This window comes from Crinia signifera, chromosome 9, assembly GCF_055691185.1.
Source record: "Crinia signifera chromosome 9, ASM5569118v1, whole genome shotgun sequence".
In the NCBI taxonomy this organism is placed as follows: Eukaryota; Metazoa; Chordata; class Amphibia; order Anura; family Myobatrachidae; genus Crinia; species Crinia signifera.
Genome location: NC_139225.1, coordinates 148,088,723 through 148,112,882, shown reverse-complemented (window position 1 = coordinate 148,112,882; position 24,160 = coordinate 148,088,723). Strand labels below are relative to the sequence as shown.

Below are 24,160 nucleotides of genomic sequence, written 5' to 3'. Positions count from 1 at the left end.
ACTCTTTAAATATTTTTTATAATCTACTGATATATGTATTATAGCATTATAATTGACAGCTTAATTACGTCTGATTACACAAATATTGCCAGCTAAACACTTGACCACGTGTCAAAAAAAATGTATAAATGTATCAGCAGGGATATTTGATGTTTCTCAGATTGCGGGTTAACACAACCCTATGAGACATTCATAATCCCCGGCTGAATTTTATGTGCAAGTGGTACAAATCATAAAGGTAAAACGATTTTTTTGTAATTTTCTGATGCAATTAAAAAGCTTGACGAAATCTTAACATGCTTGCGCTTATTCTGATGGGGTACCTATTTTCATGACCCTCTTAGATAGAGACATTCATATAGTCATGTATAGGGACATCTGGAGAGTCAAAAAATGAAGTAAAGATAAAGATAAATGCAGCTCACCAATAGATTTCCCTTGGTGGGCCTTTTATACTCAGCCGTGTGTCCGAAGGACAGTGAACGGAGCTGAGAGGTTTACCTCCAATTGTCGGGGTCTCTATTGGATGAGTGAAGAAAGATATGGGGATCTGCTGTTGCTGACAGAACCCAGTGGCACCCCTGTTAGTTTACCCAGTGCAAGGGTACTCTCTCTGGGACCGGCAGCAATGAGAGTCCCCTAATTCAAAGAGAAGAGAAGAGGACAGTATTATTCTGCTGGGTTTAATTAATATTTTCCATAACCACAAAAGATTTTGTCCCCTTTAAATCTCAATGCCAAATATTCTAAACAAAGGCTTAATATTCTAGTGATCTCTACTTATGATGTGCATGTTTTTATAATATCATAATTCTGACAAACTTAAGTTATTCAGGTTATACCAGTAGTGTCTCCCTGATACTCCTGAAGGGAGTAGTCTGGCGGCAATTTGAAAAGGTTTTTTTATATATATATTTTTTCCAAACACGCAATCTCACCATATCCTCAAAATTGCTCAGTGTGTATACTAAGTCTTGGCGAGTAGGTCATGCAAGCCTGGGATACACAGACAAGATTTGCATATGTTTAGAAATAAGGTTGGCAAGTCGGCAGAAATATACTGCCTTTTCTAATGATCTGATTAATTTCCAAAAATATATAAACACACCTTATTCACAAAATCGCCTTGTGTGTGTGCCAAGTGTTAACGGCTTGATTGTACAAGCCTAGGATACATGGATAGGAATTCCATCTATTTAGAAATAATGTTGCCAGATCAGTAGGAAGATACCGCCAAGTATGTATCAATACATGTGAAAATCAGAGAGAGACATTTTAGCATATAGACTGGATATTGACGGCTCAGTTATACTAGCCTGAAATACCCAAACATAGATACAGTCTATCTGAAAACAAAGTTGCCAATTTCAGAGAAACATTTTACTAATCATGCACACAAAGGAGAATCACTTAGCCTTTTGATGACTCTGTTATATGGTCTCCTCCGTCCCAATCCATATGTTAGGTCCCATCAGAGAATAAGCATATGCGTGATGGACGCGCGTTTTGCCTTGAATACCGAGGCTTGTTCACCCACGTGGTATCGCTGCCGCTGGACTGTATTTTATAGCGCTATGTTGGCGCTTCATCTGTGACGTAGGAGATCGTATTTCTCCTGATTGGGTTATTATTTCTCTGGCTGCCTCCCCCACGTGGGACCGGCTCGCTGTTTCCCTGTTCCCTGTGTGCGTCAGTATACGTCAAGACGCCTTGACGTTCTCTAATTTTAAGCTTCCCTGGGTCCCTACGTGCCTAAGCATCTTCCCCGAGCGACGTTGCTTAGTTACCTCCAAAGTTGTTCACAATTGCTTGTGTTGTCGTAGTCTATACCTGTTTCTGAGGAAATGACATTATCCCCACAGGTTTATGTGTAAGCTAATCTCTACTATACGCTAAATCGGTAGTTACGTATGTTCTTGCTGTGTTCTGTTATAGCTTATTTATAACCATTTATATAATTATATGGCTATATTACTGTCAGATAGTTCTGCACTTATTCTAAGATTATTTGATTTATTCCTCTTGAGAAAGAATATAACAAATTATTATATTAATATAAATAAAAATAATATAAATATTAGATAAATATGAAATGGTTTTTTAATATATGTTTAATAATATTTAATGGTGAAATATATATGTGCATGATATTTGTGAATACGAAATAAAGAAGACAGAAGGAATACACCCTTCAGGGGCGTAACTAAATATTTAGCGCCCCCCCCCGCTGCACGTGGGGGGGGCCCCCCCGCCGCACCTAACCTGCCCCCCCTTCTTACCCGCGGTCTGCGTTTCGCCCGGCTCTCTGTCTGGACCTTCCTGACGTCATGGTCCCGGACGGCTCCTGCTGCTACAATTAAAACGGATTTTTAGAAAATGGCTGCCCCCATACTGCAGACAGAAAACTGTCTGCAGTATGGGGGCAGCCATTCTCTAATTGTCAGTTTTCATTGCAGCAGGAGCCGGCCGGGACCGTGACGTCAGGAAAGTCCCGACAGAGAGCCGGGCGAGACGCAGACCGCGGGTAACTATAGCCCCGCAGCCCCCCCGGCGGCACCCCCAATTTCTCTGCGCCCCCCCCCCCCCCGCTACCGCGGGGGCTGCGGAGCTATAGTTACGCTACTGACACCCTTAATTGTGTTATAATAAAAATTATTGTAAAATAAATATAAGATAAGTGACATTTATAGCTAAGTGGTTGAAAATGCTTATTACTGCATAATTGTGTACGTGGATCCATATTAGTTCTCACCTAATTGTGATTTTTATATCACAGTTATGTGATCATGTGGATGAGTTGGAGAACGTTAGTGCTGTACAAACCAAAAAATGACGTGCAAATTTTTTTTTAAATACTATTAAAAAAAACGTGAAAAAGATGTGGTGAAAGAATATATTAAATTTAAGCAGGAGGAAATTCTATCTATGAACACTGGTTCCTTTTTTGTTCTTTCCTTTTTATTTTTTATATATTGATGTTATTCTGCTACCAGATTGTTTATACATGTTTTTTTCGTATAGCCATGTCTTGTCTGACATACGAGATATTTCTTACAAATAGATAACAAAGGTTTGATTATCCTAGCTCAAGTCACTATCATAAATTAATTTAATTGGCATCATTCCTTATTTTGATTGTAGTTAGCTGGTATACTAATCATTATATAAATATCGGTTATGCCAGCAGGAAGACAGAAGGGGGAAGAGGGAAGGGGAGGGGACCAGGGGGGAAGCGGAGAGTAGAAGGTAATAATAAATAAACAAAAATAAAATTAATAAAACAAGAGGAAAAAGAAGAGGATGTTGATATATGTGTTTTGAGGTTCTCATTGGTCTGATGTTCTTATGATCCGGAAAACGGTCCCTCTATATTGTAGTTTTGGCCTCAGATAAAAACCTGATAGTTTATATACTCATTTAAGCCTTGCGGAGCCAATGCATTTAATCTGAATGTCCATTCACTTTCTTTCTGTAGTAGGGTTCTCTGTAGGTCCCCACCTCTGATGCCTAATTTCACTTTCTCCAGGCCAAATACTTTTGTGCCTGTGAATGAGTTGTTATGTACATGATGGAAATGACGTGCCACTGATGTCAATTTTTTAAATTTTGTGAATAAGGTGTGTTTATATATTTTTGGAAATTAATCAGATCATTAGAAAAGGCAGTATATTTCTGCCGACTTGCCAACCTTATTTCTAAACATATGCAAATCTTGTCTGTGTATCCCAGGCTTGCATGACCTACTCGCCAAGACTTAGTATACACACTGAGCAATTTTGAGGATATGGTGAGATTGCGTGTTTGGAAAAAATATATATATAAAAAAACCTTTTCAAATTGCCGCCAGACTACTCCCTTCAGGAGTATCAGGGAGACACTACTGGTATAACCTGAATAACTTAAGTTTGTCAGAATTATGATATTATAAAAACATCCACATCATAAGTAGAGATCACTAGAATATTAAGCCTTTGTTTAGAATATTTGGCATTGAGATTTAAAGGGGACAAAATCTTTTGTGGTTATGGAAAATATTAATTAAACCCAGCAGAATAATACTGTCCTCTTCTCTTCTCTTTGAATTAGGGGACTCTCATTGCTGCCGGTCCCAGAGAGAGTACCCTTGCACTGGGTAAACTAACAGGGGTGCCACTGGGTTCTGTCAGCAACAGCAGATCCCCATATCTTTCTTCACTCATCCAATAGAGACCCCGACAATTGGAGGTAAACCTCTCAGCTCCGTTCACTGTCCTTCGGACACACGGCTGAGTATAAAAGGCCCACCAAGGGAAATCTATTGGTGAGCTGCATTTATCTTTACTTCATTTTTTGACTCTCCAGATGTCCCTATACATGACTATATGAGTGTCTCTATCTAAGAGGGTCATGAACATAGGTACCCCATCAGAATAAGCGCAAGCATGTTAAGATTTCGTCAAGCTTTTTAATTGCATCAGAAAATTTCAAAAAAATCGTTTTACCTTTATGATTTGTACCCCTTGCACATAAAATTCAGCCGGGGATTATGAATGTCTCATAGGGTTGTGTTAACCCGCAATCTGAGAAACATCAAATATCCCTGCTGATACATTTATACATTTTTTTGACACGTGGTCAAGTGTTTAGCTGGCAATATTTGTGTACCCAGACGTAATTAAGCTGTCAATTATAATGCTATAATACATATATCAGTAGATTATAAAAAATATTTAAAGAGTGCCCCAAAAAGAGAGTCATCTTTTCTCTTTGTTTTTGTGTACAGTTTGTAAGGTGTAAGCCGGGTACCGGTATTCAATGGATGAATCGGTACTAGCGGAATGGCTGGAAGTCCATGGCTCAAGCCATTGCAGAAATGTTAAGGGTTAAGGATAGAGGTGACACTTGTTATCCTTGTGCCCAGAAGGTCCCTCAGCTTCTATATGATCCTTCTGCTGAGCCATTACAGGCCTGTAATAACGGAAAGTGCCTTTCTAACATGCCTGTATCTATGGGTAGGGTTCTGTCATCCTCAGCAGTTATAAGTAGCAGTTGTGGCAGATGTTTACCTGGAGTCTGATTCTGTAGGTTCCTCACAAGAGGAAAGTGAATTAATGGATCTTTTTGGAAGGATGCATCAGGATTGGTGGAGGATGCATCTTCCAGCATTAGTGTCTGTGACCCAATTGATACAGAAGTTCCTGAGTCTAGTTCTTCCTTGTTTAACCATAAGAAGAAGTAATTATCCATTTCTCTGATCTCTTGTTGGAGGCTGATCTCAAGTCAGATAGGAAGTTTCAGGTTCCCTAGAGGATCCTTCACCCTTTTTAAGGATGAGGACTCAGTTTGGGAAGCTCTACCTCATGTGGAGGCTGCTATAGTTATGGTAGATAAAGCCACAACCATTCCTATGGTGCAGACCATCACCATTTCCTTCTGCTAGCACTTTTTCTTCTCTTTATCCCATCTTGGCCAATGCCTCGGTTAACAAGACCATAGAGTCCTGGACGGAACAGCTGGCTTCAAGAATACAGGCAGAAGTAGATGCTTTAGAGCTCCTTGCTTTGATCAAGCAGCTTTGTGATGTGCATGCTTACTGTATATTGGAATTGGAGAGGCTTCTCTAGATGTTGCTTTTCTATAGTCACATCTCTGGCTTGGCCATGTCTGCCAGAAGATCTACAGTATTTGACTGAGATCATTTGACACTGACCCAGAGTCAAAGTTTACTTTTGAAGTGGAATTCTTCTTTAGTCCTGAACTTACTTAAATTATAACTCTGGCTACTGGAGGGAAAGCCTGTATCTTCTGATCTCAATGCCTCCATGTTGTTACTTTTGCTTCCCTGGCAGAGGTATACTGTATCTCCGTCCTTTTTCGATTCCTCTTGGGTGGTTGGGGCAGACTTGCTCAGATTATGGGGGGGATCTAGATGCAATCCTTCACAGACCTTTGCGTGAGCATCATGATGTCCTGAGAATACATTATACATGCTGCACTTAGCAGGGTCCAAAACCAGGAGACTTTTCACACTCTTCTGCATCACAATCCAGCCAGAAGGATGGCCTTTTAGGCTGTGGTACATTCTTAAGACAAATACACACTAGGCGATCATCACCGGCCAAACCACTTTCCTCCTTTCCCCCTGTGAAAAATTGCTGGGTCGGGTGAAAATTGGTCAGTCTTAATGCCGTGAGTGATTTATCGGCCAGAAATTTTTACATCATCACTCGGAATACACACTCGACAAAACCGCCTAGTATGTATAGGCCTTTAGATTCTGGAATTATTGTTCTGGTTCCTTTAAGCTAGCAAGGGCTCTGGATTTACTTTGTCATCCCAGTAAGCAAGCCGATTCTGAATGTAAAGCAACTAAATCTCCATTGATTTTTTTTTACAGAATTCAGGAATATTGAGGTTAGCAGTACAGTGGATGGCTGGGAATACTTAGCATCAATAGATAAAGAGGAGGCATATCTTCATATTCCAATCTAGAAAGGATATCCCCAACTTCTGCTTTGAAGTGAGAGATCTTCATTTTTAGTTCCAGGTGTTATGGGGGGTTTCAAAGGGAACAGCCCACATAGTATTATTGGTGAGGTGTAGAAGAATCCCCTTCATCCCTTATTTGAACCACTTTCTGATAAAGCCACCTTTTGGAAGTCTTGCTGCTAAAACATCTGCGGGTGGTAGTGGTCACCTTGAAGGCTTATGGTTGGATCCTGAAGTATTCCCAAATGAAATCTCATTCCTTCACAGAGAATGATTTCCTTGGTTCAGTTGCTTTGGCACTTAATGTCAGAATGTGTAACATAATTTTCTGAATCTACCCAGTAACTTGGACTTAGGGGCCCATTTACGATCGATCACATATTCAATACGATCTGGGCAGGATCTTAGCCTGTTCCTGCAATGTGCAGTGTCACAAGGACTGTTTTTTGTGGATCTACCTTTGGTCATGCAGTTGGAATGGCTGGAGACTGTTCTGCTGGGAGCGTAGCTGGTTGTATATAGTGATTGTGCTCATACCAACCTACGTGGGTGTTGTCTGAACTCCAAACCAGGGGTGCAGAGGTATTCACCAGGGACACCTGCCTACTTTATATCCCAACATGCCCCCCCATAAACTATCTGATTCTATGTAACTGTCTGATATCCATCAGTAATTACAGGACACTTTATTCTATATTTCCTCCTTTCTCTCTTAGATCCTAATGAGAACCGGGCATCATACATTGGGATTATTGGTGGCATCATCGCTGTTCTTCTAGTGTTGGTCATTGCTGTAACTGGGATCGTTCTGTACAGGAGACGCTCAGGTGAGTGTGACAGACAGTCACAGGGTGATACAGGCAGAGACACTGGGACTGTATATAGCATAGAAGTAATGTAGACACAAACCTACATTTGTACAGAGACGTACAATGTGGGGACATATACCCCTCCCCTCTCAGCACCTGAGTACTGGGGCGCACATATCTACAGCTGTACAGGACTCTGCACAGGGCCGGACTGGGACCAGAAATAGGCCCTGGCATTTTGAGCACACAGGCCCACCTGACGCGGGCGGGACCATTTTGCGGCGAAGCCGTGCTGCAAAAGGGGGCGTGGCCTCACGGAAGGAGGTGTGGCATCACAAAAAGGAGGCATTACACATTATTGAGCACACCGTAATGCCCATTACAAATTGCCAGATACACATGCCCCACAGTGCCAGATACACATGCCCCACAGTGCCAGATACACATGCCTCACAGTGCCAGATACACATGCCTCACAGTGCCAGATACACATGCCCCACAGTGCCAGATACACATGCCCCACAGTGCCAAATACACATGCTCCACAGTGCCAGATACACATGCTCCACAGTGCCAGATACACATGCTCCACAGTGCCAGATACACATGCCCCACAGTGCCAGATACACATGCCCCACAGTGCCAGATACACATGCCCCACAGTGCCAGATACACATGCCCCACAGTGCCAGATACACATGCCCCACAGTGCCAGATACACATGCCCCACAGTGCCAGATACACATGCCCCACAGTGCCAGATACACATGCCCCACAGTGCCAGATACACATGCCCCACAGTGCCAGATACACATGCCCCACAGTGCCAGATACACATGCCCCACAGTGCCAGATACACATGCCCCACAGTGCCAGATACACATGCCCCACAGTGCCAGATACACATGCCCCACAGTGCCAGATACACATGCTCCACAGTGCCAGATACACATGCCCCACAGTGCCAGATACAGGCAGATCTCAGGAGCTGCTTAAGTTGAACTGGCGTCCAAGTCACTTATAGTCAGCCTCCACAGCAGTACCTTGGCGGATGTAGTGTGACCACAGGTCCCCTGTAGTTTGATCCGTCCCTCGGCGGTGTCCTTGGTGTAGCTGCCTCCTGCGTGCACCGCAGGCAGCATCCGTCCCCACAGCACAGAGCTCAACAGAAGCTAAGGCGGCTTCCGGTGACGTCACCCGGCGTTGCGCTGACCCCGGAGTTCCGTGCGCTCAACACAATGAAGGCATCAGCGGTGCTACTGCACCGCTGCAGTCTTCACAAAAAAACGGCCCTCAAGGCCATCGGCCCTTCTGGCATTTGCCAGAAGTGCCAGATGGCCAGTCCGGCTCTGGCTCTGCATGGACCTGCCACAGTCCTGCAGCTGCTGTGGGGGAACATGGTCCTGGCACTGGCCCGGGGACACACAGACCTACAGCTCTGACTGTGAGAACTGCCTACTCTTTCTAGCAAACTGTATAGATGGTGGGGGGGGGGGGAGGGGGGTAGGATCAGGGATCTGGGTGCAGGAGTGAGCATGTGAGGACAATTACTGGATCAGGTATCTGGGTAATACAGCTCTAATGGTAGCTGCTCATTCATCTCCTCTGTGATGTGACTGTAACATGTTCTGCTTTTCCTGTACTTACCCCAGTGTCTTGTATTCATTCTAGGGAAGACTCCTAGTAATGTCTATGTTTCTACCCCCAGTAAGTAACATTGCTATTATCTGCTCTCCTCATCTGTATGGTGTGTGGGATACGTGTAACATGCTGATATATAGAGTGTGTGAATGTGCATATGAAGGGGATAATGGGAAAATAAGGTGGCTACTGCTTCATGCATACAGAATTATACAGACACTTCCCTGCTGATGTCAGTAGTGTATAGTCACCACAGATGTCCCTGTGTGGTGATGGTGCTCAGTAGTGTATAGTAACCACAGATGTCCCTGTTTGGTGGTGATGGTGGTCAGTAGTGTATAGTAACCACAGATGTCCCTGTTTGGTGGTGATGGTGGTCAGTAGTGTATAGTAACCACAGATGTCCCTGTTTGGTGGTGATGGTGGTCAGTAGTGTATAGTAACCACAGATGTCCCTGTTTGGTGGTGATGGTGGTCAGTAGTGTATAGTAACCACAGATGCCCCTGTGTGGTGATGGTGGTCAGTAGTGTATAGTAACCACAGATGTCCCTGTGTGGTGATGGTGGTCAGTAGTGTATAGTAACCACAGATGTCCCTGTTTGGTGGTGATGGTGGTCAGTAGTGTATAGTAACCACAGATGTCCCTTTGTGGTGATGGTGGTCAGTAGTGTGTAGTAACCACAGATGTCCCTGTGTGGTGATGGGGGTCAGTAGTGTGTAGTAGCCACAGATGTCCCTGTGTGGTGATGGTGGTCAGTAGTGTATAGTAACCACAGATGTCCCTGTGTGGTGATGGTGGTCAGTAGTGTATAGTAACCACAGATGTCCCTGTTTGGTGGTGATGGTGGTCAGTAGTGTATAGTAACCACAGATGCCCCTGTGTGGTGATGGCGGTCAGTAGTGTATAGTAACCACAGATGTCCCTTTGTGGTGATGGTGGTCAGTAGTGTATAGTAACCACAGATGTCCCTGTGTGGTGATGGTGGTCAGTAGTGTATAGTAACCACAGATGTCCCTGTTTGGTGGTGATGGTCAGTAGTGTATAGTAACCACAGATGTCCCTTTGTGGTGATGGTGGTCAGTAGTGTATAGTAACCACAGATGTCCCTGTGTGGTGATGGCGGTCAGTAGTGTATAGTAACCACAGATGTCCCTGTGTGGTGATGGTGGTCAGTAGTGTATAGTCACCACAGATGTCCCTGTGTGTGATGGTGGTCAGTAGTGTATAGTAACCACAGATGTCCCTGTGTGGTGATGGCGGTCAGTAGTGTATAGTAACCACAGATTTCCCTGTGTGGTGATGGTGGTCAGTAGTGTATAGTAACCACAGATGTCCCTTTGTGGTGATGGTGGTCAGTAGTGTATAGTAACCACAGATGTCCCTGTGTGGTGATGGCGGTCAGTAGTGTATAGTAACCACAGATGTCCCTTTGTGGTGATGGTGGTCAGTAGTGTGTAGTAACCACAGATGTCCCTGTGTGGTGATGGTGGTCAGTAGTGTGTAGCAACCACAGATGTCCCTGTGTGGTGATGGTGGTCAGTAGTGTAGAGTAAGCACAGATGTCCCTGTGTGTGATGGCGGTCAGTAGTGTATAGTAACCACAGATGTCCCTGTGTGTGATGGTGGTCAGTAGTGTATAGTAAGCACAGATGTCTCTGTGTGGTGATGGTGGCTGATATTACTGCACAGTAAGAACAATCTCATACATCCTATACTCTCCTCCTACAGACAAAGAAGATGGCTCCTCTGCCTCCTCTGGAATCTGAGTGTAAGTTCCTGAGCCCTGGACTGCCTGGACGAGTCCATCTCTCTTCTTTAATGCTGTTTACATTAAATGTTGTGTAATCACGTTAGATCACTTCAAGGAGTAGTAACAGCAATATTGGCACAGTTAAGGTGTGTACACACGGTAGATATGCCGTGCTATGCGAGTCCTGATGCGATCAGATCGTATCGGGACTTGCATAGCACGGCATGCATGCAGAGGCACAATTTTGGCTATATAGTCTTGGCTGCCCTCTCTATTTGACTGACGATTTTCACTGACAAGGGAGCGCGCATCGGGCTCGCAAGCCTTAAAAAAGCACACAATCAGCATGCGATATGGCTTCCGATGTTCACTATATCGGCAACATCGGAAGCCATATCGCACAGTGGGTACACACTATTACTCCCAAACCAAAAAAATGTTTTGATGATTGATTTGATGTAAAATTTAAAGCAGGGAAGAGGCACTGTGCCTCCTGTAACGGTAACATTGCCAAAACCTTCCGTCTAAGGCAGGCATGTCCAAACTGTGGCCCTCCAGCTGTTGTGAAACTACAGATCCCAGCATTCCATAGTAGCAAAACTTTGACAAGGCGTGATGGAACATTAGCATTAATTTAGGATTCAGGGTTCTATTTACTAAGCCTTGGGAGGAGATCAAGTTGACTGAGATAAAGTACCAGCCAATCAGCTCCTAACTGCCATGTTATAGACAGTATTTGAAAATGTACAGTAAGGAGCTGATTGTCTGGTACTGTATCTTTGCACACTTCCTATCCATTTTTAAGTTGCGAGGAGGATCCGGGTACATCTAATTGCTACTCATCCTGCACCTTATTTTGTTTATAACAGGGTTCTAAGCAACTTACACCTAACTGAATCACCCCCAGATATTTTCTGTGGGCACCTTTGAGCTCTCTAATTGAATGATGACCTGTTTTCCAACCCCTGTTAATGTTAGGGGATTCCAGCACATTTGTGTAAGAACCCTAAAGCCAATGAGAGGGGTTTCCGCCTATAACAGCTGCCTGTTGTTCCATTAGTGTTAGATATTTACACCGGTACTTAGGATGCTGCCAAGCCTTACACCTCTAACAGCAGGGTATTACTTAGTTGGCTGGAGATTGCAGGATTATTGGTTGAAGTAATATACAAATTTGAGGTATGGCAGGTCAGGGTCAGGATCTCAATGGATTCAGATAAGATACAGTGAGTTTGTGAGACACACTGTGCAGTTGGGAATACTTGGAGACTGAACACTGGGTAAATGCACTGTAAGAGAACACAAATCTTTACAAAACAGGAACAAGTCAAGTGTTCAGGTCAGGAGATGACTTCTGAGAATGGGGGTACACCAACAGGTGTCACTCTGCGCTCGCATACACTTAGAATGGAGGTTTTTGCATAGAATCAAAAGGAACAATCAGACTAAGGTGGGTATAAATGCGACAATTTTATTTAGATGATATTAACTCTCAGTTAACAGTATAAGGTAGAGTCAAATATTCTTAAAAAAAAACAGGTTATAAGCAAGGTTGAACGAACCACATACAGAGATTAGTCTGGTTTGCTAAAATTGTCTTCCAGGTCCATGGCGGTGTCCGGGTCCGAAGTAATCCATGGTGGAGCTGTGGAAGGAAATCCTACTCACCTGGTCCTCTGGCGAAGATGTCTCTCTTGATCCGCCGTAGTCCAGGTATTCTTCAGCATGTTGGCGCTTCCCGCACTCTCCGCATCGGACTGAGGAGGCACGCAGAGATGTTTAATCTTCTGCACCTCTTCTCATAATGATTTCTATTGGCCGCCTAGCGGCCAATCAGGAGCCAAGAAAGTCGGCTCCTGATTGGCCGCTAGGCGGCCAATAGAATCATTTTGAGAAGAGGCGCAGAAGATGAAACATCTCTGCGTGTCTCCTCAGTCCGATGCAGAGAGTGCGGGGAGCGCCGACATGCTGAAGATTACCTGGACTACGGCAGATCAAGAGAAGACCTCTTCGCCAGAGGACCAGGTGAGTAGGATTTCCTTCCACAGCTCCACCATGGATTACTTCGGACCCGGACACCGCCATGGACCTGGAAGACGACACGGACGCCGACATGGAGGACGACACAGGACACCGGACACCAGGACCGAGGGCTACCTACGGGCTCAAGATAGGTAAGTATCAGTATGTATGGGCTTTGGATGAATTAAAGTTTTATTTTCATTGTGTCAGTGTGTATTTATTTTACTATTTTTAGTACTGTGGAACTACAAGTGCCAGCCCTTTAATGCCCCGCAGGCTAGGACTTGTGGTTCTCCAAGTCCCAGCTTGCGGGGGAGGCTTGCTGGGACTCATAGTTCCACAGTTTTAACCCCTTCCTGACGCAGCCAGTTTTTGCCTTCCTGACAGAGCCCTTTTTTTCAAATCTGACATGTATCACTTAAGTGGGGATAACTTTTTTTTGCTTTTACTTATCCCAGTGATTTTGAGATTGTTTTCTCGTGACACATTGTACTTCAAGTTAGTGGTAAATTTGGGTCGATACAGTCTGTGTTTTTTTGTGAAAAATACCAAAATGTCGTAAAAAAATGGAAAATTTAGCAATTTGCAAAATGTTAAATTTTCTGCTTGTGAGACAAATAATCATACCACTCAAAATAGTTAATAACTAACATAGACCATATGTCTACTTTATGTTTCCATCATTATTTCAACTTCCTTTTAAATTTTTTGGACACTAGGAGGCTTAAAATATGAATAGCAAATTCTCAAATTTTCCAGAAAATTTCAAACACTGATTTTTTTAGGGACCAGTTCAGTTCTGATGTGACTTTGAGGGACTTGTATGTGAGACACCCCCATAAATGATGCCATTTCAAAAACTGCACCCCTCACAGTATTCAAAACAGCATTTTGGAAGTTTGTTAACCCTTTAGGTGTTTCACAGGAATTAAAACAAAGTGTAGGTGAAATTTCAAAATTTCATTTTTTTTGCAGATTTGCAATTTTAATACATTTTTCTAAGGAACACAGTAGATTTTACTAGAGAAATGTGACTAAAAATTGATTCCCCCAATTCTTTTGTTTTCATAAATATCCTATATGTGGCCCTAGTGTGCACGTTGACCAAACCACAGGCTTTTATAATAGAAGGAGTACCTACTTGATTTTGGAGCCTCCTTTTTATGAGATTATTTTTTAGGCACCATGTAGGTTTCTAGGCACCATAAGATGCTAAAAGTTAGGAACCCCCCCACAAGTGACCCCATTTTGCAAACTACACCCCTCAGGGAATTCATCTAGGGGTATAGTGTACATTTCAAACCCCCAGGGGTTTCACCAATTGTGGTACAACTGGGCTGTGAAAATGAAAAATTACATTTTTTACACAAAAATGCAGTTCTGGCTCAAAATTTTTCATTTTCCCAAGGAATGAAGAAGACAAAGCACCCCAAAATCTGTGCCCCAATTTCTCCCGAGTACGGCAATGCCTCACATGTGACCAAAAAATACCATTTGGGTGCATGGCAGGACTCAGAAGGGAAGGAGTGATATTTGGATTTTGCAGCTCAGATTCTGGTGGAATGTTGGTGGGTGCTATGTCGCATTAGCAAGACCCCCGAAGCACCAATACAGTGGAACCCCCCCACAAGTGATCCCATTTTCCAAACTACACCCCTCAGGGAATTCATCTAGGGGTATAGTGTACATTTCAAACCCCCAGGGGTTTCACCAATTGTGGTACAACTGGGCAGTGAAAATGAAAAATTAAATTTTTTACACAAAAATGCAGTTCTGGCTCAAAATTTTTCATTTTCACAAGGAATGAAGGAGACAAAGCACCCCAAAATCTGTGCCCCAATTTCTCCTGAGTACGGCAATGCCTCATGTGTGACCAAAAAATGGCAGGACTCAGAAGGGAAGGAGTGATTTTGGGATTTTGCAGCTCAGATTCTGGTGGAATGTTGGTGGGTGCTATGTCGCATTAGCAAGACCCCCGAAGCACCAATACAGTGGAACCCCCCCACAAGTGACCCCATTTTGCAAACTACACCCCTCAGGGAATTCATCTAGGGGTATAGTGTACATTTCAAACCCCCAGGGGTTTCACCAATTTTGATACAACTGGGCTGTGCAAATGAAAAATTACATTTTTTACACAAAAATGGAGTTCTGGCTCAAAATTTTTCATTTTCTTAAAGAAATGAAGGAGACAAAGCACCCCAAAATCTGTGCCCCAATTTCTCCCGAGTACGGCAATGCCTCACATGTGACCAAAAAATACCATTTGGGTGCATGGCAGGACTCAGAAGGGAAGGAGTGATATTTGGATTTTGCAGCACAGATTCTGGTGGAATGTTGGTGGGTGCTATGTCGCATTAGCAAGACCCCCAAAGCACCAATACAGTGGAACCCCCCCACAAGTGACCCCATTTTGCAAACTACACCCCTCAGGGAATTCATCTAGGGGTATAGTGTACATTTCAAACCCCCAGGGGTTTCACCAATTTTGATACAACTGGGCAGTGAAAATGAAAAATTACATTTTTTTACACAAAAATGCAGTTCTGGCTCAATTTTTCATTTTCATAAGGTATGAAGGAGAAAAAGCACCCGAAAATCTGTGCCCCAATTTCTCCCGAGTATGGCAATGCCTCATATGTGACCAAAAAATACCAGTTGGGTGCATGGCAGGACTTAGAAGGGAAGGAGTGATTTTTGGATTTTGCAGCTCAGATTCTGGTGGAATGAATGGTGGGTGCTATGTGGCATTAGCAAGACCCCCGAAGCACAGTGAAATGATGAACCTAATAATCCATAGATGTGTGGTATATTTTAAAACACTCCTTTATACATAGGCCGGGTTTGTCGGGGCAAGTTTCACAGTGGAAAATAGTATCCTTTCTTATTCCCTTTTTATAGCAAACTTTGCACCTTTTTTGTGTCCTGCCCTTTCTTGCAGTGGAGGGGATTTCGTTTGGAAAATGCTGCCCTGGTACAATACGGGGGCCAGTACTAGAAGTACTGGGGCCCTCTGCCTGCTGGTTCCCAAATATTAGGCCCTTTATGACTTCCTCTTGAAAGTGCATAAATGTCCCCCTCTGGCCGGTAGAACGGAATAGCACGTAAGCGTTATACAGTGCCATCTGGATGATATACACGGCCAGCTTCTTGTACCAGATTTTTGTTTTCCGCAGGGCACTGTACGGCTTCAGTACCTGATCTGAAAGATCCACTCCGCCCATGTACTTATTGTAATCTAGGATACAATTAGGTTTTGAGGTGTGGGTACTGGTACCTCGTACAGGGACGGAGGTGGTACTGTCTCCATGAATTGTTGTCAGTATAAGGACATCCCTCTTGTCCTTATATTTGACCAACAACATATTTTCGGTGCATATTCCCCTGCTTTCACCCCTTCTCAGTACTTGGGCAATGTGCGTTTTTGGGAGGCCTCTTTGGTTCTTGCGCACAGTACCGCAAGCTGCTGTACCTCTTAAACCAAGAGCCTTAAACAGGGGGATGCTAGTGTAAAAGTTATCCACATAGAGGTGATAACCTTTATCCAGGAAGGGGTGCACTAAATCCCAGACAATTTTTCCACTAACACCTACGAGGGAGGGGGGGCATTCTGGCGGTTCAATTCTTGAATCCTTCCCTTCATATACCCTAAACCTGTGGGTGTACCCTGAGGTGCTTTCACACAGTTTATACATTTTTATGCCATACCTTGCCCTCTTACTGGGAAGGTACTGGCGGAATTTAACCCTTCCTTTAAAATGTATAAGGGACTCGTCGATACAAATAAATTTTTCAGGGATGTACATCTCTGCAAATTTGGCACTGAAATGATCAATGACCGGCCTGACTTTGAATAGCCGGTCAAAGGTGGGATCATCTCTGGGTGGGCACTGTGCATTATCGGTGTAATGTAAAAATTTAAGGATTATCTCAAAACGAGTCTGAGTCATGGCCATACGGTAAAGTGGGGTGCTGTACAGAACATCTGTACTTCAATATTGCCTAATTTCTGGCTTTTTTACTATGCCCATATGTAACACCAGACCCCAAAACATCATCATCTCTACTGCATCTACAGGGGTCCACCTAGCAAATGATGACGTGGGGTTTTGAGCAATAAACTGCTGGGCATATAAATTACTTTGGTCCACCATTAAATTTATAAAATCATCAGAGAAAAATAATTTGAAAAAGTCAATTTCTCTGAGACCTGTTGAATCAAATTGGATTCCTGGGATGGCCAAAAACTCAGGAACCTGGGGCTAAAAATTGTCTGGTGGTGGGGTCCATACGGGATCAATCATTTGGGGGGGGGTCTCAGCTGCTCTACGGGGGCGTCTTTGAGGGGGTCCCTCATCACCAGAGGAGGAAGAGGAGCTTAAGACGAATCCTTCAAATTCCCCGCTTGCATCACTGGCTGTGTCAGAGTCAGAGGCAAGCATGGCATATGCCTCCTCCGCTGAATACATTCTTCTGGATGACTGGGATGACATTTGGGATGACATTTGGGCTGACATTTTTATTTTTGTGTTTCTGTAAGTGTAATGTTTCAACACGTGTATAGTGTAGGGGGGGTACAAACTTTATTTCAACACGGGGGGTATGTAGTGTGTAGTGTGTATGTAGTGGCGAAAAAAAAATACTTTATACAGGAATTTGATCCCAATAAAAAAAAAAAAATTGAAGGGGTTAAAAAAAAAAAAAATAAAAGGTCCTGCGCCAAAAATTGAGCACAGATGTTGGTCAGTAACGTCCGTCACTGAACAGCGCTCAAAGGCAACAGGACACCCACAAAAGCAACGTGGGTGTAAAAACAAAAAAACAATTTAAAAAAACTGCAGAAAAAAAATTATATCAACCCTGTGCCAAAAATGCTGTTCAGTGATTGTACGTCACTGATCAGCGGCCACAGGACACCCACAAAAGCAACGTGGGTGTAAAAACAAAACCCCACTACACTCTCCAAAAAAAAAAAAAAAACTGCAGATCTGTGATGCAGTGATGCAACACTGCAGATCTGTGATGCAGTGAGGGGCAGCAGGCACACAACTGTGGGTGCAACCTGACAGGGTATATATATAAAAAAAAAAACCCTGGACCCCCAAAAAGTTGCTGATTAATTAATTTAAACTGATCAGCACAAAAGGGGGGGAAGCAGGGGGGGCAGCAGTCAGTTGCACAGGCAGCACAACCTTTGGTGCAACTGACAGGTATATATATAAAAAAAAAACCTCTGCACCCCCAAAAAGTTGCTGATCAGCTCAGATATAGTGATCAGCACAAAAGGGGGTGCAGCAGACACAAAATATAGCACTCTCTATCACTCTCTCTCACTATATCTGACTATCTCTGACTATCTCTCACGATCTGTGACTCTATAACACTGCAGCAGCAGGACACAGGAAGTCACAAGATCCAGGAAGCATCCAGCTGCTGGCAGCACGCTACCAGCGGTGATCAGCGGTGATCAGGTAAGTATCAGGCAAGGTTCAGGTATGTATAGCAGGACAGAGTGGCCGGTGACCGCTCTGCACGCAATTCCAGACCGGAATGGCGTCTGCAGCGCAGTCACCGTTAGTTTAAATGGCGCGCCTTGGCTGTGATTGGTCCGTCGGTCCGACGGACCAATCACAGCCTTGGGGGCAGGTGGGGTGAGGTGTCGTCGTCACCGATGACCCCCTCATGCCCCCTCACACCCGGCGGTGATTGACACCTGTGTTACCGAGCGTCTGATTCGCCGGTAACACAGGAAAATGCTGCGAATGGCTGTTCACATTGAACAGCCAATCACAGCGATCGCCGACGGGGGGGGCGACATCGCCGCCCCCCCTGGGCATGCAGGGACATGTCTGCTGTCAGGGACAGCAGACATCGTCCCTCTGTCACTGCGTCTCTAGACGCAGTGACAGTTTGAAGTCATGACGTATATATACGTCATGTGTCGGGAAGTACATCCCGGCCATGACGTATATATACGTCAAATGTCGGGAAGGGGTTAAACAATAGTTTTTCATCTCTTTTTTTACACTTCAATCAGCCTGGTGGCCACCGCACAGGGCCACTGCGGACAGCACCAGTCTTCAGCCTGGTCAGGTAAGTCCTGGATGGGGGGACCCCTTTATTGGGGGGTCCCCACTCCCCCAGGGCCCCTGGCCAGGCTGACTGGTCAGTAGGGATGAATGTTTTGGCCACGGGACCTTATATAATAAGTGTCCCCCGGCTGTGACATTACCCTGCTGGCTGGTTTGGCCTGGGGCTGGTTCTTAAAATATGGGGGACCTCTAGTCATTTTGTCTCCCGTATTTTGGAAAACCAGCCCCGGACCTGGAGCCTGGGGCTGGTTGTAAAATATCGGGGAACCCCTATTTGTCGGGTTCCCTGATTTTTTATTAACGGCCCCGGCTCCTTCAGCCTGGTGCTGGTTACAGCTGTAGTGGAGACCCCACGCTGGTTTTTTTTCATTTATTTATTTATTTATTTTTTTTACACTGCAGCCTGCACGGATCTGACTGATCCGTGCAGGCTAAAGCCAAATACAACAGGAAAATAAGATTTATTTTCCTGCCGTATAATCGTGGCTGTTTCACGGCAATTAGCAGCTGTCTTTTCAATACGGCTGCTTAGTAAATCAGGAACCACCATTCTTTTGACTGGTGATTCCTGTCGTATTCTAACGATGGTTTAGACATTCTGTCCCATCAATATGAATATTTGTATTTTTGGCATAGTAAATGCCAAAAATACGAATACACCCCAAAAAAATCGTATTTTCCTAGGAAAATACTATTTTTTCCCACTAATTCATATTAGTAAATTTCCCCCAAATTGTCACTGCGTTACCAATTTTTAATTTTTTCTTGTCCTTCAATGTTTGTGATATACGCTTAGGCTCAAATTTGAGCAAAGATGGATGTTGGTGGGTGCGGGTGCTTGAATGCTGAGTACTGTACCTTTGCCTTGAACTCGGGGGTGAAGTGTCTGTCGGCAGACTCCCGTCAGTGCTGTTGAAGTGCACTGCAGTGTACTGGCGAGTCCAGTTATACTCACTCATCCTAGGCAGAGTACTCACCAAATGGGCAGAGTATCCACAGGATAGGCTCTAGGTACAGGAACCCAGGACGTGAACCAGCAGCTTACTCTAGTGCCTAAACTATAAGGGGCAGGGCTTAGCAGGACTGACTACCGTATAAGAGATACATGCCCGAGGACCCTCTAAATAAAGATCTTCATGTGGCTGCAGCCTTGCATGTAACACATAACTCCCAGCTGCCATAGATGTCAGTGAGGCCGTTGGGTACAGTGGCGTAACTACAGACGGTGCAGGGGATGCAGCTGCTATGGGGCCCGGGCCTTTGGGGGGCCCGAACACCCAGCAGGCTATCCCCTGCACCCTTTTGATTTTTTTCCCCCCATACAGTATACTGCTGCAGCGCGGGCAAAGGCTGCACCGCTGTCCAGCATCTCCCTGCACAGCAGAGAGCAGATCGGCGGCTGCCTGCGTGTCTTGCAGGAGACCGTGCCCACAGGGCTTCCAGGCGCACATGAGATTGGCGGCTGGCCGGCCGCTTCCTCAGCTGCTTGCAGGAGGCTGGAGCACCTGCGTACAGCATATCTAGGACTCAGGTCGGAGATCGGCGGCACAGACACCCGGGCACAGGAGCCGCTTGCAGGAGCTGGTGCACAGTAGAGCAGCAGATGCCTGCGCATATTGTAAGAGACTCGGCGCAGGAGAGAGCAGGAGCCACCCCGGGCTAAGGATGCAGCCACTGCTGGTGCTACTGATTGGTGAGAATACCTGGCGCACACTTCAGGAGCTGCTTGCAGGAGCCCCTGCACACTGCACACAGGAGACATGGTACACCTCATCCCTCAATCCCTCTATCTCTCCCCCACTCTCACTCCTTTTTCTCACCCACCCTGTCTCTTTCCTCTTTTTTGCTCTCTCCCTCATCCCCTTTTCTCTCCCCCTTTTTTCTCCCCTGCTCTCTCTCCTCTTTCCCATGCCCTTCTTTTTCTTTCGCATTCCCTCTCCCCTCTCTCTTTATATCTCTCTGTCCTAGTCTCTTTCTCCTCTCTCTCTTCCCACACTTACCCTCACTCTTTCCTTCCGCTCAGTCACTCACTTAGACAGTCTCCCATTCTCTACTTGAAACCTTCTCTCTCACTCCGTCAGTCCCTAACACCATCTCTCACTCCATCTCTCCCTCTTTCTCTTAATGACACTCTCCCTCACTCTGGGGGTTATTCTAGTTCATTCTTTCTGACAAAATCCTTCTTAGATAGACAAAACCATGTGCACTGCGGGTGGGGCAGATGTAACTTGTGCAGAGAGAATTAGATTTGGGTGGGGTTTTTCTTCAAAGTGAGATCTATATTGCAGTGTAAAATCATGCAGTCAGTATTTTCCCTGCACAGAAACAAAATAACTCACCCAAATCTAATTCTATCTGCACATGTTACATCTGCCCCCCTGCAGTGCACATGGTTTTGTCCATCTAAGAAGGATTTTGTCAGAAAGAATGAACTAGAATAAACCCCTCTGTCTCTCTCTTTTTCTCTCGGCATCTCTCACTCCCTGTCTCTCTCCATGACTCTCTCTCTTTATTGACAATGGTGGGGGGCCCTTACAAAAGTTTGCTATGGGGCCCACACACTTCTAGTTACGCCCCTGGTTGGGTAGCAGGGTAAAGTGACATGCAGGGATTTGTCTGGGCCCTCCAACAAGCCTGAGCCCATGTAATTAGTACCCCCCCCCCCTCCCCTGCACCAGTGATTACAGCTTTAGGGGCGCATTTATCATTGTATTGCGATGCCGGCGTGATAACACCGCCAGGCATCGCATTGCGGTATCATCTGATACCGCCTGGATGTATCAATTTGAGGGCGCAGGGACAGGGCTCCGATAGGAGCCCGTCCCTGCGAAGCCCTGCCCCGGAAGCTGGGAGGTCTGCGCATGCGCGGTTATGCGCTGACCCCCGCCGACCCCTGTGACTGCACTGCCCCGCTCGTAGTGCGATCCCGTAGCCATAGGCTACAATGGGCTATCGTCCTTATCAGAATGGCGATAGCCCAGGGATGCGAAGCCGGGCTGCCCGATGTTGATACATCGGGCAGCTTCGCATCCCCCATAGAAACCTATGGGGGATGCGTCCGGCGGCGCTGCAGGGGGGGATCGCAGCAGGGATCGGAGATCCCTGCTGCTGTCCCCCTTTAATACATTTCAGTGATACATAATATTTGCGGTTAACCCCCGAAAACTGGTGTTTTCGGGGATTTAGCCGCAAATGTTACTTGATAAATAGGCCCCTTAATCTGAGTACAACATGTGCAATAAGCAGGAAACACAGCAGCACACATTAATGTAATCTTCTTTCTTTACAGCATAAGGAACCACTGAGGAGCATCACGCAGGAAGCTAACGAGTCGTCCTGTTCTGGCTACTAGTATTAATGTCACCTGTGATTATTTCCTGCTTGCTGAGTGTACACTGTGATGCGATTGCTGTGCGATATATTACTGATAATTCTGCTGGATTAGGAAACCTACATACTCTCTACAGATAATGGGGCTTATTCTGCGTCTTTCACACTGCGTGTGCCCAGATAGTGATTGTGTTATATAGTGATGCGCAATTAGATAGCGGAATTATATATATATCTTTTATGAATTTAAACCCATGTTGCTACCAAACCTCTGCATCTGTCCCAATGTGTTTATTATTTCCAATGAATAATTACATTTAGAAATGAAGAATCTTCCTTATAAGTTCCAGGACGCTTTCTATAGTGATGATAGAATTTAATTAAAAATAATATTTACAATTTCAAATGCATTCCCCAGCCGATAGGGTGCAGGGAGTCTAACTGTAACTGATCAGATCAGTGTCATGTGTATTAGGGGTGATTTGTATATTCATTACTGCTTTTATACCTACGTGAGACATTTTATCTCTTCCATTTGTGTGATGTATTTATCTGATGGGCTGTGTAAGTTCTCATGGTGATAGGATGATACATATCTCCTAGTTCCTCAGTCCTACACTGTGCGACACGTATGTGACATTACACGTGTGCTAACATTGTAAGACAAGATACAATACAGATAAATGAACTGAAAGCACAATGATAAAATGAAGCGTTTCTCCAGTTCCCCCTTACTACAGTATAAGTAACAATTACAATAATGATAATTTGCTATATAGTTCCACAACTTGTATAGCCAGGCTTTCTAATAACACCCATAACATAAACTCTTCTCATTTCTGTACTGATACAATGTGACAGCGGTGTTTATGGATATAACAGGAATAAAGGAGACCTGTGATTGGCTGAATACTGTCAGATGTGTCATGGAATCATCAATAAACATGTTTTAAATGAATTTTCCTGTTGTTGGTGTTTATGAGACTGATTCCATCACTGACGGTGACAATAACCCTGTGACCCCTGACATACAGTGTTATCCCCCTGCTGGCTGGGTGTGACCCCTGACATACAGCGTTATCCCCCCCTGCTGGCTGGGTGTGACCCCTGACATACAGTGTTGCCCCCCCCCCCCCGCTGGCTGGGTGTGACCCCTGACATACAGTGTTATCCCCCTGCTGGCTGGGTGTGACCCCTGACATACAGTGTTATCCCCCTGCTGGCTGGGTGTGACCCCTGACATACAGTGTTATCCCCCTGCTGGCTGGGTGTGACCCCTGACATACAGTGTTATCCCCCTGCTGGCTGGGTGTGACCCCTGACATACAGGGGGAAATTTACTACCAAAAAGTTGTGGGGAAAAAAATCGTATTTTGATACGAAAATAAAAAAATGTTGCCGTATACTTATTTTTGGCATTTACTATGCCAAAAATAAAAAAATTCGTATTCTTATTGATGGGACATTCGTATTTGTATTTACAAATACGAATGATTACACCATCAAAAGAATACAACAGAAATCACCATTCAAAAGAATGGTGATTCCTGATTTACTAAGTGGCCGTATTTTCAATACAGCCGCTAATTGACGTGAAACGGCCGCAAATTGCCGGCCAAATACGGCAGGAAAATACACTTTATTTTCCAGTCGTATTTGGTTTAGCCTGCATGGATCAGTCAGATCCGTGCAGGCTTCAGTGTAAAAAAAAAGGTAAAATAAATAAATAAACAAATCGGCGTGGGGTCTCCCCCACGGCTGTAACCAGCACCAGGCTGAAAGAGCCGGGGTTGGTAATAAAAAATCAGGAAACCCGGCAAATAGGGGTTCCCCGATTTGTTACAACCAGCCTAGGCTCCAGGTCCGGGGCTGGTTTCCAAAATACGGGGGACAAAATGACCCCGTATTTTAAGAACCAGCCCCAGGCCAAACCATCCAGCAGGGTAATGCCACAGCCAGGGGACACTTATTATATAAGGTCAAAGCATTAACCCTACCGACCAGTCAGCCTGGCCAGGGGTCCCCGGGGGAGTGGGGACCCCCCCA

General features: G+C 44.8%; 1 protein-coding gene across 6 annotated transcripts in view; it reads left to right on the top strand.

Moving 5' to 3' along the window:
- LOC146036278 (class I histocompatibility antigen, F10 alpha chain-like) overlaps window positions 1-23,072 on the top strand; it is a 125,620-nt gene extending 102,548 nt beyond the window's left edge. For 5 of the 6 annotated variants that reach the window (XM_083160192.1, XM_083160190.1, XM_083160194.1 and 2 more), the window contains 4 exons: window positions 7,185-7,295; window positions 8,949-8,984; window positions 10,649-10,688; window positions 22,074-23,072. In XM_083160192.1, coding sequence (XP_083016318.1) covers window positions 7,185-7,295; window positions 8,949-8,984; window positions 10,649-10,686 — 185 coding nt within the window. In that variant the 3' untranslated portion in view covers window positions 10,687-10,688; window positions 22,074-23,072. Of the gene's footprint in view, window positions 1-7,184; window positions 7,296-8,948; window positions 8,985-10,648; window positions 10,717-22,073 lie in introns of all 6 variants that reach the window. The other variant, XM_083160191.1, reaches the window with a different exon arrangement.
- The last annotated feature ends 1,088 nt before the right edge of the window (window positions 23,073-24,160 follow it).